At 38.7% G+C, this 15,151-nt stretch overlaps 1 protein-coding gene across 41 annotated transcripts in view; it reads right to left on the bottom strand.

Moving 5' to 3' along the window:
• Window positions 1–15,151, bottom strand: part of SENP6 (SUMO specific peptidase 6) — a 136,445-nt gene that overhangs the window by 78,179 nt on the left and 43,115 nt on the right. For 35 of the 41 annotated variants that reach the window (XR_014065734.1, XR_014065728.1, XR_014065729.1 and 32 more), the window contains 2 exons: window positions 8,824–8,966; window positions 2,455–2,550 (listed from right to left, as the gene is read on the bottom strand). Coding sequence is in view for 18 of the 41 variants with exons in the window: in XM_081530794.1 (XP_081386920.1) it covers window positions 2,455–2,550; window positions 8,824–8,966 (239 nt within the window). In the remaining 23 variants the exon portion in view is untranslated. Of the gene's footprint in view, window positions 1–2,428; window positions 2,551–8,823; window positions 8,967–15,151 lie in introns of all 41 variants that reach the window. The other 6 variants (XR_014065736.1, XM_081530811.1, XM_081530819.1 and 3 more) reach the window with 1 other exon arrangement.

The raw sequence follows: 15,151 nt of genomic DNA, 5'->3' as shown, positions 1-15,151 counted from the left end.
AGGAGGCATGGATTATGTGTGTGAATTACCAACTAGTGACACTGCCTTTAATTTCAAATGCAGAGGTGAGAAAATAAGAAAAATTAGGTGAAACCGTAAAAGCCAGTGTGCTTTTACACATCTGAGGCCTGACAATTGTGCCAACACTACACTAATTAAAACCAAAAGTTTGGTAGCTCTCATCTTGGGTGAAGGCTTTTTTCATGCCCATTGAAGATGTGGTTCCTACCCGAGTGTTCTCTTCTAGCTGAAAAACTCAAAAGCTTCTTTAATACTTCCTTCGTGAATTTTTCACTGCTATAAATAGTACTACACATACTTTGTATATTGCTACACTGTGCTCACCAGGTAAACATTTGTTTACTTGTTACTCTGTCTTCTACCCTAACCAAACTTGAGCTTCCAGGAAAACACTGTCATCCTCATCTTTGACTACTCTGCACCTATGTATGTAGGTACATGTATGCAGCATCCTGCATGCTTAGTTGTGTTCCACTCTTTGCAACCCTTGGGACTCCAGCCCGCCAGGCTCCTCTGTCCATGGGATTCTCCAGGCAAGAATACTGGAGTGGGTTGCCATTTCCTCCTCCAGGGGCTCTTCCTGACCCAGGGAATGAACCTGCGTCTCCTGTGTCTCCTGCGTTGCAGGTGGATTCTTTATCCACCTAGCCATAGGTATGTAGCATAAAATCACTCAAAACTTTTGAAGGAAGGAAACTGGGAAAACTCTCAATGACTGGTGTTTGAATGTCAAAATCTTTTTAATGACAGTCACACTGCAGTAGCACTAAGAAATATTTATTCTATGAGAGACAAACATAAGGAGAATCTGTCCTGTAGACATGACACTTCAGTTTTCCTTAATGCCCCTACTTGTTCTTCACTCTGTATTTTCACTCAGGATTGTTTTTTAAAGACAAATTAAATCAGGTTTTTTATTTTTCTAAGAGACATTATTTTACTAATAAATACCACTCCTATTAACAGAAACTAATCTTTTATACAGAGGCTTAATGTATAAGGCAATGTATACCTTATACATGGCAAGGTATAAAAGGTGCCATGACATAGAATAAAAAAAACACAAGCCAATTCCCAAACTGAAATCAATTTTTAACATTACCAATGAAGAAAGGCGAGATGGGGAGAATAAGGCAAAGTGTAAATAATTCTAAACTAATAGATAACTTCTAAATCTGTAATAATTTTGGTTGTAGAATACATCACTTGATTATAAATTAGTATTTCAAATTATGCCACATTTTCAGAATAGAAAGTAGACAGATTTTTCTCAGTGATGAATTATATTGATGTGATTAGCATATGAGAACCAGTGTGTCTATCCTTCTAAACTTCTTTCTTCCCCTTAATTACTTTTCTTTTATTGGTTCTTCTCATGTTATGCTACGTGTAGGCCACAGAGCTTGATTTGTAAGGCAAGTCAGTTTTTTGGTATGTATAGTAATTTGTCCATCTTTTCAGCTGAATTTCTTAAAACATTTTAATTAAAAACTATGAAAAATAATATATTTAAGCAAAGAAAAGATTTTCTTATTGTGCTCAAGTATGAGAAAAATTTACGGTTTTTAAGTTGAAACTCTATGTTATAGCAAATACAGCAAGAGTAAGAGTCAGGACACATTTTCTCAATGAAGAACAGTCTAGATCAAGTCTAAAAACTGAAGAAAAACTTCTAGTACATATTTTAAAAAGAACATCTAGCACATATTAAAAAACCTTTAAAAAAAAAAACTTTAAATTTTACTAGCTATAAAAATTTAATGCAACTATTCAAAATGCAAGAAATAAAGAGAGAAATTATTTTGTAATTGTTGAAGCCTAAAAATTTTTTTGTCAGCTGAAATTGACTAAGAACTGAAATTCAACTGAAACTTCATCACCATCCAAAAATGGTTATGAAAAACCTCAAAAGCATTTAAGAACATCAACTACTACACTATTACTTGCATTATTTCAAGATTCAAGTAGTACTTTCATGATCAATGAGAACAGTCGTATTTATGAAAACACAAAAATTTCTCATTTAAAACTAACAATGTGATTTACTTTCATACAATGAAATCTTATAAATATTACAAAGAAAGTAAAGTAATAACTATAGTTTCACTCATCAGAACTAAACTACCAGCTGAAGACTTCTCTGTCAAATGTAAAACCAGCTTAATTTAACAGGAACATAATCCAATAGAATGGCTTTTACTTAAAATGTCTCTATTTACAGACTGCAATCTATTTAAAAGTAGATATAAAATAATAAAATTGTAGGGCATGAATTATATCAGAAACAGGAGTATCTCTTTAGAGACAATGGAAACACAGTGAAGTTCTAGAAAGTAAGAAAAAAAGGTTTTTTCTTAAAAAAAGGCAGTGATCAACTCTTATTAAAGAGGATGATAAGTATATATACTAAACAATGGTAATTAGAATCCTTACCTTTGGGCTGCTGTTTTTACTATTGCTATCTGTGGATTAGCATGAGGAAAACGTCTTACAGTTCCAGGACACAATGACACATTTTGTGTGTTTTCACTGCAGAGTCAAGAAACGAATAAATTAAACAGGGGAAAATTACATATACATAACAAAAATACATCCTTTAAAATCTAAGGACACACACAAAAAACTAACACTTATAAGAACTTTTTCATACATAAACCCACTGTCCATGTTAAGTTTTGCAATAGTTTCCACTTTCTGAATTTGTCTCCAAAATGTTTCCAATCCAGTTTATTAAAGAAGGTAAAGAGTAAAACATTAGAACAGAAATGAGGAATCCTAAACTTATGTTTCACACTGTAATATTTCCTGTAAATTAATCCATATATATTTCTTCTTATTCTCTATTTAGGAATATCCATTGGGGGGAAAAAAGCTTTTAAACTATATACTATGAATATATAAAGCTTTCTTATGTGCCAAAATAATACTAAGTGTTAATTATAAAAAAAATTAAAGTGCTAAATTCTACTTTTGACTCTCCACTGACTTGAAAATTATTTAGCGTTTATGTTTCTCAGTTGTCAATAAACTGAGAAAGTAAAAATAAAACAGTGATTTCAATCCTATTTCTGGGATATGCAACAGACCAACCATATCAGTAATAGTGGTTCACTATGACAACAACTAGGAAAGATGAATTATATCTAGAAGAAAAGTGGAATAAGAAATCTTAAGGAAAATAAAAGAAAATAAAAGGAGTCCCTCATTGAGAGTTCTGCCAAGAGAATACATTGGTCATAGCAAACATACTCTTCAAACAACACAACAGAAGACTGTACACATGGACATCACGAGATGGTCAATACTGAAATCAGACTGATTTTACTCTTTGTAGCCAAAGACGGAAAAACTCTATATACTCAGCAAAAACAAGATCTGGAGCTGACTATGGCTCAGATCATGAGTTCCTTATTGCAAAATTCAGACTTAAAGTAGAGAAAACCATTAGGTCATTCAGGTATGACCTAAGTCAAATCCCTTATGATTATACAGTGGAAGTGACAAACAGATTCAACAGATCAGCTCTGATAGAGGGCCTGAAGAACCATGGACGGAGGTTAGTAATGCTGTGGTGACCAAAATCATGCCCACAAAAAAGAAATGCAAGAAGACAAGACGGTTTTCTGAGGAGGCCTTACAAATAGATGAGAAAGGAGAAGAAAAAGGCAAAAAATGAAGGAAAAGTTATACCCAACTGAATGCAGAGTTCCAACAAATAGCAAGGAGAGAGAAGAAAGAGTTATTAAGTGAACAATGCAAAGAAATAGAGGAAAACAATAGAATGAGAAAGACCAGAGATCTTTTCAAGAAAATTAGAGATACCAAAGGAACATTTCATGAGAAGATGGGTACAATAAACGACAGAAATGGTAAGGACCTAACAGAAGCAGAAGAGATTAAGACTAAGAAGACATGGCAACAATACATAGAAGAACTGAACAAAAGAGATCTTAATAGCCAAGTTGGACGGTGAAGAAAGCTGAGCGCCACAGAATTGATGTGTTTGAACTGTGGTGTTGGAGAAGACTCTTGAGAGTCCCTTGGACTGCAAGGAGATCCAATCAATCCATCCTAAAGGAGATCAATCCTGGGTGTTCATTGGAAGGACTAACGTTGAAGCTGAAACTCCAATACTTTGGCCACCTCATGCAAAGAGGTGACTCACTGGAAAAGACCCTAATGTTGGGTAGGAATGGGGGCAGGAGGAAAAGGGGACGACAGAGGATGAGATGGTTGGATGGCATCACTGACTTGATGGACATGGGTTTGGGTAGACTCCGGGAGTTGGTGATGGACAGAGAGGCCTGGTGTGCTGCAATTCATGGGGTCGCAAAGAGTCAGACACGACTGAGCGACTGGACTGAACTGAACTGAACTGAATAACCAAGATAAGTATGATGGTGTAATCACTCACCTAGAGCCAGACATCCAGGAGTGTAAAAGTCAAGTGGGCGTAAGGAAGCATTACTATGAACAAAGCTAGTGGAGGTGATGGAATTCCAGTTGAGCTATTTCAAATCCTAAAAGATGATGCTGTGAAAGTGCTGCACTCAACATGCCAGCAAATTTGGAAAACGCAGCAGTGGCCACAGGACTGGAAAAGGTCAGTTTTATTTTGATCCCAAAAAAGGGCAATGCCAAAGAATGCTCAAACTACCATACAACTCTGCTCATTTCACATACTAGCAAAGTAAGGCTAAAAATCCTTCAAGCTAGGCTTCAACCCGATCCCCATGGAAAAGAAATGCAAGAAATGCAAAAAAGCAAAATGGCTATCTGAGGAGGCCTTACAGATAGCTGGGAAGAGAAGAGAAGTAAAAAGCAAAGGAGAAAGGGAAAGATATTCCCATCTGAATGCAGAGTTCAAAGAATAGCAAGGAGAGATAAGAAAGCCTTCCTCAGCAATCAATGAAAAGAAATAGAGGAAAACAACAGATTGGGAAAGACTTGAGATCTCTTCAGGAAAATCAGAGATACCGAGGGAACATTTCATGCAAAGATCGGCTCGATAAAGGACAGAAATGGTAAGGATTTAATAGAAGCAGAAGATATTAAGAAGAGGTGGCAAGAATACACAGAAGAACTGTACAAAAAAGATCTTCACGACCCAGATAATCACGATGGTGTGATCACTCACCTAGAGCCAGACATCCTGGAATGTGAAGTCAAGGGGGCCTTAGAAAGCATCACTATGAACAAAGCTAGTGGAGGTGATGGAATTTCAGTTGAGCTATTTCAAATCCTGAAAGATGATGCTGTGAAAGTGCTGCACTCGATATGCCAGCAAATTTGGAAAACTCAGCAGTGGCCACAGGACTGGAAAAGGTCAGTTTTCATCCCAATCCCAAAGAAAGGCAATGCCAAAGAATGCTCAAACTACCGCACAATTGCACTCATCTCACACGCTAGTAAAGTAATGCTAGAAATTCTCCAAGCCAGGCTTCAGCAATACATGAACCATGAACTTCCAGATGTTCAAGCTGGTTTTAGAAAAGGCAGAGGAACCAGAGATCAAATTGCCAATATCCGCTGGATCATCGAAAAAGCACGAGAGTTCCAGAAAAACATCTGTTTCTGCTTTATTGACTATGCCAAAGCCTTTGACTGTGTGGATCACAATAAACTGTGGAAACTTCTCAAAGAGATGGGAATACCAGACCACCTGACCTGTCTCTTGAGAAACCTGTATGCAGGTCAGGAAGCAACAGTTAGAACTGGACATGGAACAACAGACTGGTTCCAAATAGGAAAAGGAGTATGTCAAGGCTGTATACTGTCACCCTGCTTATTTAACTTATATGCAGAGTACATTATGAGAAACGCTGGGCTGGAAGAAACACTAACTGGAATCGAGATTGCCGGGAGAAGTATCAATAACCTTAGGTATGCAGATGACACCACCCTTATGGCAGAAAGTGAAGAAGAACTAGAGAGCTTCTTAATGAAAGTGAAAGAGGAGAGTGAAAAAGTTGGCTTAAAGCTCAACGTTCAGAAAACTAAGATCATGGCATCTGGTCCCATCACTTCATGGGAAATAGATGGGGAAATAGTGGAAACAGTGTCAGACTTTATTTTTGGGGGCTCCAAAATCACTGCTGATGGTGATTGCAGCCATTAAAAGACACTTACTCCTTGGAAGGAAGGTTATGGCCAACCTAGATAGCATTTGAAAAGCAGAGACATTACTTTGCCAACAAAAGTCCGTCTAGTCAAGGCTATGGTTTTTCCAGTGGTCATGTATGGATGTGCGAGTTGGACGGTGAAGAAAGCTGAGCGCTGAAGAATTGATGCTTTTGAACTGTGGTATTGGAGAAGACTCTATAGAGTCCCTTGGACTGCAAGGAGACCCAATCAATCCATCCTAAAGGAGATCAGTCCTGGGTGTTCATTGGAAGGACTGATGTTGAAGCTGAAACTCCAATACTCTGGCCACCTCATGGGAAGAGTTGACTCATTGGAAAAGACCCTAATGCTGGGAAGGACTGGGGGCAGGAGGAGAAGGGGACGACAGAGGATGAGATGGTTAGATGGCATCACTGACTTGATGGACATGGGTTTGGGTAAACTCCGGGAGTTGGTGATGGACAGGGAGGCCTAGCGTGCTGCAATTCATGGGGTCGCAAAGAGTCGGACACAACTGAGTGACTGAACTGAGGATTCAACAGTACGTGAACCAAGAACTTCCAGATGTTCAAGCTGTATTTAGAAAAGGCAGAGGAACCAGAGATCACAAACTGCCAACATCTGTTGGATCACAGAAAAAGCAAGAGAATTCCAGAAAAACACGTACTTCTGCTTCATTGACTACTCTAAAGCTTTGACTGTGTGGATCACAACAAACTGTGGAAAATTCTTCAAGAGATGGGAATACCAGACCACTTTACCTGCCTCCTGAGAAACTTGCATGCAGGTCAAGAAGTAACAGTTAGAACCAGACATGGAACAATGGAGTGGTTCAAAATTGGCAAAGGAGTATGTCAAGGTTCTGTATTGTCACCCTGCTTATTTAATGTAAATGCAGAGTACATTAAGCGAAATGCTGAGCTGGATGAAGCACAAGGTGGAATCAAGGTTGCTGGGAGAAATATCAATAACCTCAGACACTACCCTAATGGCAGAAAGCAAAGAGGAATGAAAGAGACTCTTGATGAAGGTGAAAGAGGAGGGTGAAAAGCTGGCTTAAAACTCAACATTCAAAAAATTAAGATTATGGCATCTGCTCCCATCACTTCATGGCAAATAGATGGGGGAAGAAAGGGAAACAGCCCAGACTTGGTTCTTGGGTCCAAAATCACTGTGGATGGTGGCAATAGCCATGAAATTAAAAGATGCTTGCTCCTTTGAAGAAAAGCTATGACAAATCTAGACAGCATACTAAAAAGCAGAGATATCACGTTGTTGACAAAGGTTCATATAGTCAAAGCTATGGTTTTTCCAGTAGTCATGTATGGATGTGAGAGTTGGACTGTAAAAAGGCTGAGCACCAAAGAACTGATGTTTTGAATTGTGGTGTTGGAGAAGACTCTTGAGTGTCCCTTGGACTGCAAGGAGATCCAACCAGTCAATCCTAAAGGAAATCAGTCCTGAATATTCATTGGAAGGACTGATGCTGAAGCTGATATTCCAATACTTTGGCCACCTGATGCAAAGAACTGACTCATTGGAAAAGACCCGGATGCTGGGAAAGATTGAAGGAGGGAGGAGAAGGGGATGACAGAGGATGAGATGGTTGGCTGGCATCACCGACTCAATAGACATGACTTTGAGTAAACTGTGGGAATTGGAGATGGACAGGGAGGCCTGGCATGCTGCAGTCCATGCGGTCAGAAAGAGTCAGACATGAGTGAGCGACTGAACTGACTGATATTTATGTATACTTAAGTATCTTTAGGACTTAAGAGTGAGGAGCTATTTTTTTAGAAGATCCAAATAGCATGAATCAGAAGCTAAGAGTTGATTTGTTAATATTAAGATGAAAGCTTTCAGGTCAATGAAGGACTGCACAAGCAAAATTAATAGATAGGTAACTATTTATGAAAAAATATTTGCACTCTTCAAAACCAAAATGGAATTTATCTGTTTTATATATGGAATCCTTCCAAGGGAAAATAAGGAAATATAAATAAGAATCTCTAAGACAGCAAGGAGATTAAACCAGTCAATCCTAAAGGAAATCAACTTGGAAGATTCACTGAAAGGATTGATGCTGAAGCTGAAGCTCCAACACTGTGGCCACTTGATGGGAGGAGCTGACTCACTGGAAAAGACCCTGATGCTGGGAAAGATTGAGGGCAGGAGGAGAGGGGCAACAGAGGATGAGATGAGTGGATGGCATCATTGACTCAATGGACATGAGTGTGAGCAAACTCCAGGAGACGGTGAAGGACAGGGAATATTCCCTGCATGGCAAGCTGTAGTCCATGGGGTGGCAAAGCGTCAGACACAACTTAGTGACTGACAACAACAACACTGAGATGATCCTGCTAAGCATTTCCCAATGGAGACATGACTTTTAATATTACGACCAAGATTTTGCTGTTTGAAAGCAAGGTCATTTTATGAAGTCCTCGTGTACCAAAATTTTCCTTTCAATATTTTTATTCCAAACCAAATCACTGCAATCCATCCTATTCCCAAAATTCAAAGCAAAGAATCCACACACCAGGGCCACCCTACCTCTGGGCTCTACTGACACTGAAAAGAAACAGTACAGGTTGGGCCAACTGACCAAACGTGACCAATTGGTTTCTGGTGTCAAACCTTTTATCTTTTCTGTAGGGGTGTACGGTAAAGCGCCTATACCTCAATTTCTTATTGTTGCTCAACATGTTAAGTCCAATTGCGTTGCCTTTCAAAGGTTTCAAACTTTCAGTCTTGTTTCGTCTTGCACATGTCTTCCAGGGATCACCAGAACTAGTAGCAACAATTTCAGATTGACGATAGAACTGTAAAAAGATCCATAAATGTTAGTCAATAAACGACAAAACAAGATAATGTATCAACAAGTATTTGAAAATCCATTTATTAAAAAAAGTAGTAAAAATATACCAGCTATTGGAAAAGGGGGACAGGGGTGGCAGTGGCACAGACTTAAAGAGTTATTTCAACTGTAAGACTTATGTTTCCTTAAGCACAGCACAAATATGTAGGAACATGGGTATTTATCATATTATTTCCTTTTCATTTCAGTATCACTGACGATATTTGAGAAAATTACGAGAAAAACAAAAGGGATAAGCGTGGAGCATTTTAAGATAGCTCTTTCCTGAGAGCAAAATATAAACATTTCCCCTGCGTAACAGGCCTTGATGCACCTGTAGGACAGGACAGACAAATATAGCAGTAAGTTGTCACTGTATGTAAAGGACTATGGCTTTAGCATCAAAGTTTCTATATAAACACAGAAACTGAGATAGTGTCTTCATATCTTAATACTTGAAAATAATAATACAAACATACCAATAACCATCACTTTGCAGTTAAGAAAAAAGTCCCAAGTTCTTAGTAATAATTTGCCCAAAATAACATTTTAAAAGTAACTCTTATCTACCTTTATATTATTTTTGAAATAGCAGTCTAGTATTTTAAATTTAACTTTTTTACAAGAAAATAGTTATAAAAAGATAACCTTCTCTTTGGCAATAAATTTATCTCCATAGAAACCCAAAAATTCCCTAAAAAAAAAAACAACAAAAAACAACTCCCACCAAAAAGTCTTTTTGTGAGGAGTTCATTGTGCCAGGACTGTTTTTGTTTTTAGGCATATGTATGTTACAAAATCCCAAAAAGATTTATTTTAAACACACTGCTTAACAGTTTCTCCTCCTTGAGACATTTTTTTACTTCTTAATCTTTCACAGCTATGTACTTTGGACTCCTTCATCTATGGTGATGACAGATAAGGTAAGTGGCTAAATCTTCCCTCTACTCTCTAAAAACTAGAAAAGCTGGACAATATAGAAATTTTTAAAAAAAGATACTGTTTGAAGCACCTGCAGTGAAGAATTAAGTGACAGTGACAAGAAACTCAGAGATCTAAGCTCAGACTCATATTTTCCCGAGACACCTGTTGTCTCCAGAAGATGCAGCTTCTGGAGTTGCAGAAGATGAGAGGCTGAGAAGCTAAGCTGAACACCTGGAAGAGTCAGAGAGCTGGGGAGACAAATGAGCTGGGGAGTTCAACATCCACTAAGTATGGACTGCCTCTTAAAACACCTCAAAATCTGAATGAGGATATATGAATAAGGGTGAATTAGAACTATAAATCCAGCTTCCATTCATCTCAATCTCCAGTTCAAGTTTAGATTTTAGAGTAAATCTAGATGAATTACCTAGATGGTTTGGTAAAACAAACTGCTGTGTCCAACCCTTACAGTTTATTCTGATTCAGTAGGTTTGGAAAGAGCCAGAGAATATGTATGTCTAACAAGTCCCCAGGTTTCACAGATACTGCTGAAAAGGGGACTACACAGCTAATGAGTCTCTGAGCCACAAATGCTGAAGCCACAGGCCCTAGAGCAGTGGCAACTACTAAGCCTGTGTGCTGCAACTACCAAGCCTGTGTGCTGCAACTACCGAATCCGTGTGCCTAGAGCCTGTGCTCGGCAACTGGAGAAGCCACCGCAATGACAAGCCTGTGAACCGCATTGAAGAGTGGCCCTCACTCACCGCAACTAGAGAAAGGCCCTGTGCAGCAATGAAGACCCAGCACAGCCAAAAATACATACAGCAGTGTGCACATGTCAAAAAAATTCTGAGAAGTTTCCACTATAGACTAACCATTTAATTTCACCCCTCCATACACGGATAATTACAACAAATAAATGACTACTTATGGGATTTGGCTTCCAAGGTGGTGGCTCAGTGGTAAATCATCTGCCTACCAATGCAGGAGACTGAGGAGATGTGGGTTTGATCCCTGGGTTCAGGAAGATCCCTTGGAGGAGGAAATGGCAACCCACTCCAGTATTCTTGCTGGGATAATCCCATGGACAGAGGAACCTTCTGAGCTACAGCCCACGGGGTCTCAAAGAGTCAGACCCGACTGAACACACACACACACACATAGATAGGCATTATGGTAATTACTTTATACTCAATATCTCACTTAATCTGCATATTTTATACATTTCAGTCGTTCTTCAGACTGGGATTCAGAAGCTACCTAAAACATCAGGTGAATTACTTGACACTACGGAACTGAATGACAGAATAAATATGTTCAAATTTCCCACTTCAGTTCTTTTTCTCCAACAAAATCTATTCACCATGTAACACTTAAACTTTATGGGAACTCTGTTCCTAGGTTATTAAAGATCACTGAGCTTAGAAAGCAAAGTAACTTGTCTAAACTAGTTAAATGGATTTGAACAAAGTTTGACCTGACGACAAACCCTATGCTTTCCCATACTACACTGCATATAAGGAATTTTTTATAGTATTATTTGCAGAAATGTGGGCTTCCCTAGTGGCTCAGATGGTAAAGAATCTGCCTGCAATGCAGGAGATCAGGGTTCAATTCCTGGGTTGGGAAGATCCCCTGGAGAAAGGAATGGCTACCCACTCCAGTATTCTTGCCTGGAGAATGCCATGGAGAGAGGAGCCTGGCAGGCTACAGTCCATGAGGTCACAAAGAGTCAGGCACGACTGAGCGACTTTCACATCACTTCATTTTGCAGAAATATAAATACTATAAATTATGGAAATATAATTATAGATATTAATTTTTAACAAGAAGAGACAAACCCAAACTATGTTATTCCAAGTTAACACTCAAAATTATAACATCTTAAAATCAAAGGAATAAAAATTTCTTTATATGTTAGTAAATGTAGAAAGCTAATCCTTCCTCTGAAGAGGTGGTTAACCCAAAATTATCTTACTCAATATACAGGCACTTAGCAAATTCAACCATATTTCTGATTAAGTGCTAAAACATTTTCAAATTTCCTTTTTAAGAAAGTATTTAGGCACAGCAATAGACAACTCAAAGTTCATCATTAAAGCAAGATTTGCACAAGACAAATTCTTAAATTTCCTAATTCTGCTACCAATAGGTTACTATCAAAAGCTATATACAGTCAGCAATAAAACAAATAGTACTTCCAGTTTTGCAGATAACTCATGGAAAACATTTAGTGTATTGTTAAATTGCCTTAGGAAAGGGCCCATATTATCTGTTACACTTAGAAAGTAGCTTGCAGGGAGTAGGGGGCAGGGGGAATGTCACCCCATAGGAGAATCACAGGATGTAAATTTGTAAAAGATTATCTTCTCACGCAGTTACAAACCTACAGTACACAATTATAGCTGCCAGAAAATTTAGAGATATCTGTTGAATTAAAATACAACATATAAATTATTTCAGATGCATGGCACATCTACTTTTATGTAATAAATAATTTTTATTTTCTTTCATTTTACTTGTATTCTTGGTAATCTACATCAAATTATTGGGAGAAAAGGTGTAAACAAGTAAAGCTCGAGCCATTTATGACTATCTCATGGATTAGAGCACTACTACTATTCAGTCTAAAAGTGAAAGTGGAAGTTGCTCAGTCCTGTGTGACTCTGCAACCCCACAGACTATACTATACAGTCCATGGAATTCTCCAGGCCAGAGTACTGGAATGGGTAGTCTATCCCTTCTCCAGGGGATCTTGCCAAGCCAGGAATCAAACCAGGGTCTCCTGCATTGCAGGTAGATTCTTTACCAACTGAGCTATGAGGGAAGCCCCAATTCAGTCTAAAGGCCCCCCAAAACTTTAATTTTCCTTCCCCTCCAACCCTCAGTTCCCAGGTGGTGCTAGTAGTAAAGAACCCACTTGCCAATGCAGAGATGGTAAGAGACATGGGCTCGATCCCTGGGTCTGCAAGATCCCCTGGAGGAGGGCATGGCAACCCACTCCAGTATTTGTGCCTGGAGAATCCCATGGACAGAGGAGCCTAGTGGGCTACAGTTCACAGGTTGTAAAGAGTCCACGTGAAAAGCCCTAGGTGGATTACATAGACTCAGAATTCTCACAACCATCCTATATTCTCACAACCCACTCCAGTATTCTTGCCTGGAAAATGCGGTGGACAGAAAAGTCTGGCAGGTTACGGTTAGTAGGGTTCCAAAGAGTCAGCCGCGACTGACCAACTGAACATGCACACATGACTCTAATTCATACACCATAGGCTGAGGGCCAGATTCGGCCTGTGAGTCTTGGTCTGCTAATCTTTGTATTTTAACATTAATCATTAATAACTAATAAGCAGCCAGTTACCAGAATATAAGCTCCACAGGAATAAGAAACTTGTCTGTTTTGCTCTTTATCATCTAGAACACTGTTAGCAATACATATTTTGCTACATGATTATCTCGTTAAGACTGCTAAATGTGCAAAAGTTACCAACATGTGTATCTTCCACCCAAGCTTACCGCACGTCACAAAGACAATTAAAAGAAACAAAAGTATTCAGGAAATTTAGCATCTAAGAATTTCAGAAAATAAGAGCATATAAAAGAATCTATTAAATGATTAGAGACATTAAAAATATATGTTAAAGGTTCTGAAATTCTTAAAATTGAAATGGAAACAAACAGTAAAGAACAAGCCATCATGAGAAACATAAAATTTTAAAAGAGAACCAATAGTTCTACAAATTATATTTAAATTTTTTTTAAAAAGAAAAAGAAGTGAATGACTAAACAGCAAATTAGGTATAGATGAAGATAAAAGACCATTCAGGTATGACCTAGACCATTCAGGTATGACCTAGAGCAAATCCCTTATGAGTATACAGTGGAAGTGACAAATAGATTTAAGGGATTAGACCTGATAGACAAAGTGCCTGATGAACTATGGACAGAGGTTCGTGACACTGCATAGGAGACAGGGATCAAGAAAATCCCCATGGAAAAGAAATGCAAAAAAGCAAAATGGCTGTCTGAGGAGGCCTTACAGATAGCTGGGAAGAGAAGAGAAGCGAAAAGCAAAGGAGAAAAGGAAAGATATTCTCATCTGAATGCAGAGTTCCAAAGAATAGCAAGGAGAGATAAGAAAGCCTTCCTCAGCGATCAGTGCAAACAAATAGAGGAAAATAACAGATTGGGAAAGACTAGAGACCTCTTCAAGAAAATTAGAGATACCAAAGGAACATTTCATGCAAAGATAGGCTCAATAAAGGACAGAAATGGTATGGACCTAACAGAAGCAGAAGATATTAAGAAGAGGTGGCAAGAATACACAGAAGAACTGTACAAAAGAGATCTTCACGACCCAGATAATCACGATGGTGTGATCACTCACCTAGAGCCACACATCCTGGAATGTGAAGTCAAGTGGGCCTTAGAAAGCATCACTACGAACAAAGCTAGTGGAGGTGATGGAATTCCAGTTGAGCTATTTCAAATCCTCAAAGGTGATGCTGTGAAAGTGCTGCACTCGATATGCCAGCAAATTTGGAAAACTCAGCAGTGGCCACAGGACTGGAAAAGGTCAGTTTTCATCCCAATCCCAAAGAAAGGCAATGCCAAAGAATGCTCAAACTACCGCACAATTGCACTCATCTCACATGCTAGTAAAGTAATGCTCAAAATTCTTCAAGCCAGGCTTCAGCAATACGTGAACCGTGAACTTCCAGATGTTCAAGCTGGTTTTAGAAAAGGCAGAGGAACCAGAGATCAAACTGCCAATATCCGCTGGATCATCGAAAAAGCAAGAGAGTTCCAGAAAAACATCTATTTCTGCTTTATTGACTATGCCAAAGCCTTTGACTGTGTGGATCACAATAAACTGTGGAAAATTCTGAAAGAGATGGGAATACCAGACCACCTGACCTGTCTCTTGAGAAACCTGTATGCAGGTCAGGAAGCAACAGTTAGAACTGGACATGGAACAACAGACTGGTTCCAAATAGGAAAAGGAGTACGTCAAGGCTGTATATTGTCACCCTGATTATTTAACTTATATGCAGAGTACATCATGAGAAACGCGGGGTTGGAAGAAACACAAGCTGGAATCAAGATTGCTGGGAGAAATATCAATAACCTCAGATATGCGGATGACACCACCCTTATGGCAGACAGTGAAGAAGAACTAAAGAGCCTCTTGATGAAGGTGAAGGAGGAGAGTGAAAAAGTTGG

The sequence above is a fragment of the Giraffa tippelskirchi genome, chromosome 9 (genome assembly GCF_054371585.1).
Source record: "Giraffa tippelskirchi isolate mGirTip1 chromosome 9, T2T-mGirTip1v1.2.pri, whole genome shotgun sequence".
In the NCBI taxonomy this organism is placed as follows: domain Eukaryota; kingdom Metazoa; phylum Chordata; class Mammalia; order Artiodactyla; family Giraffidae; genus Giraffa; species Giraffa tippelskirchi.
Note: the sequence above shows the minus strand (reverse complement) of the source record. Positions and strands in the feature narration are given on the sequence as shown.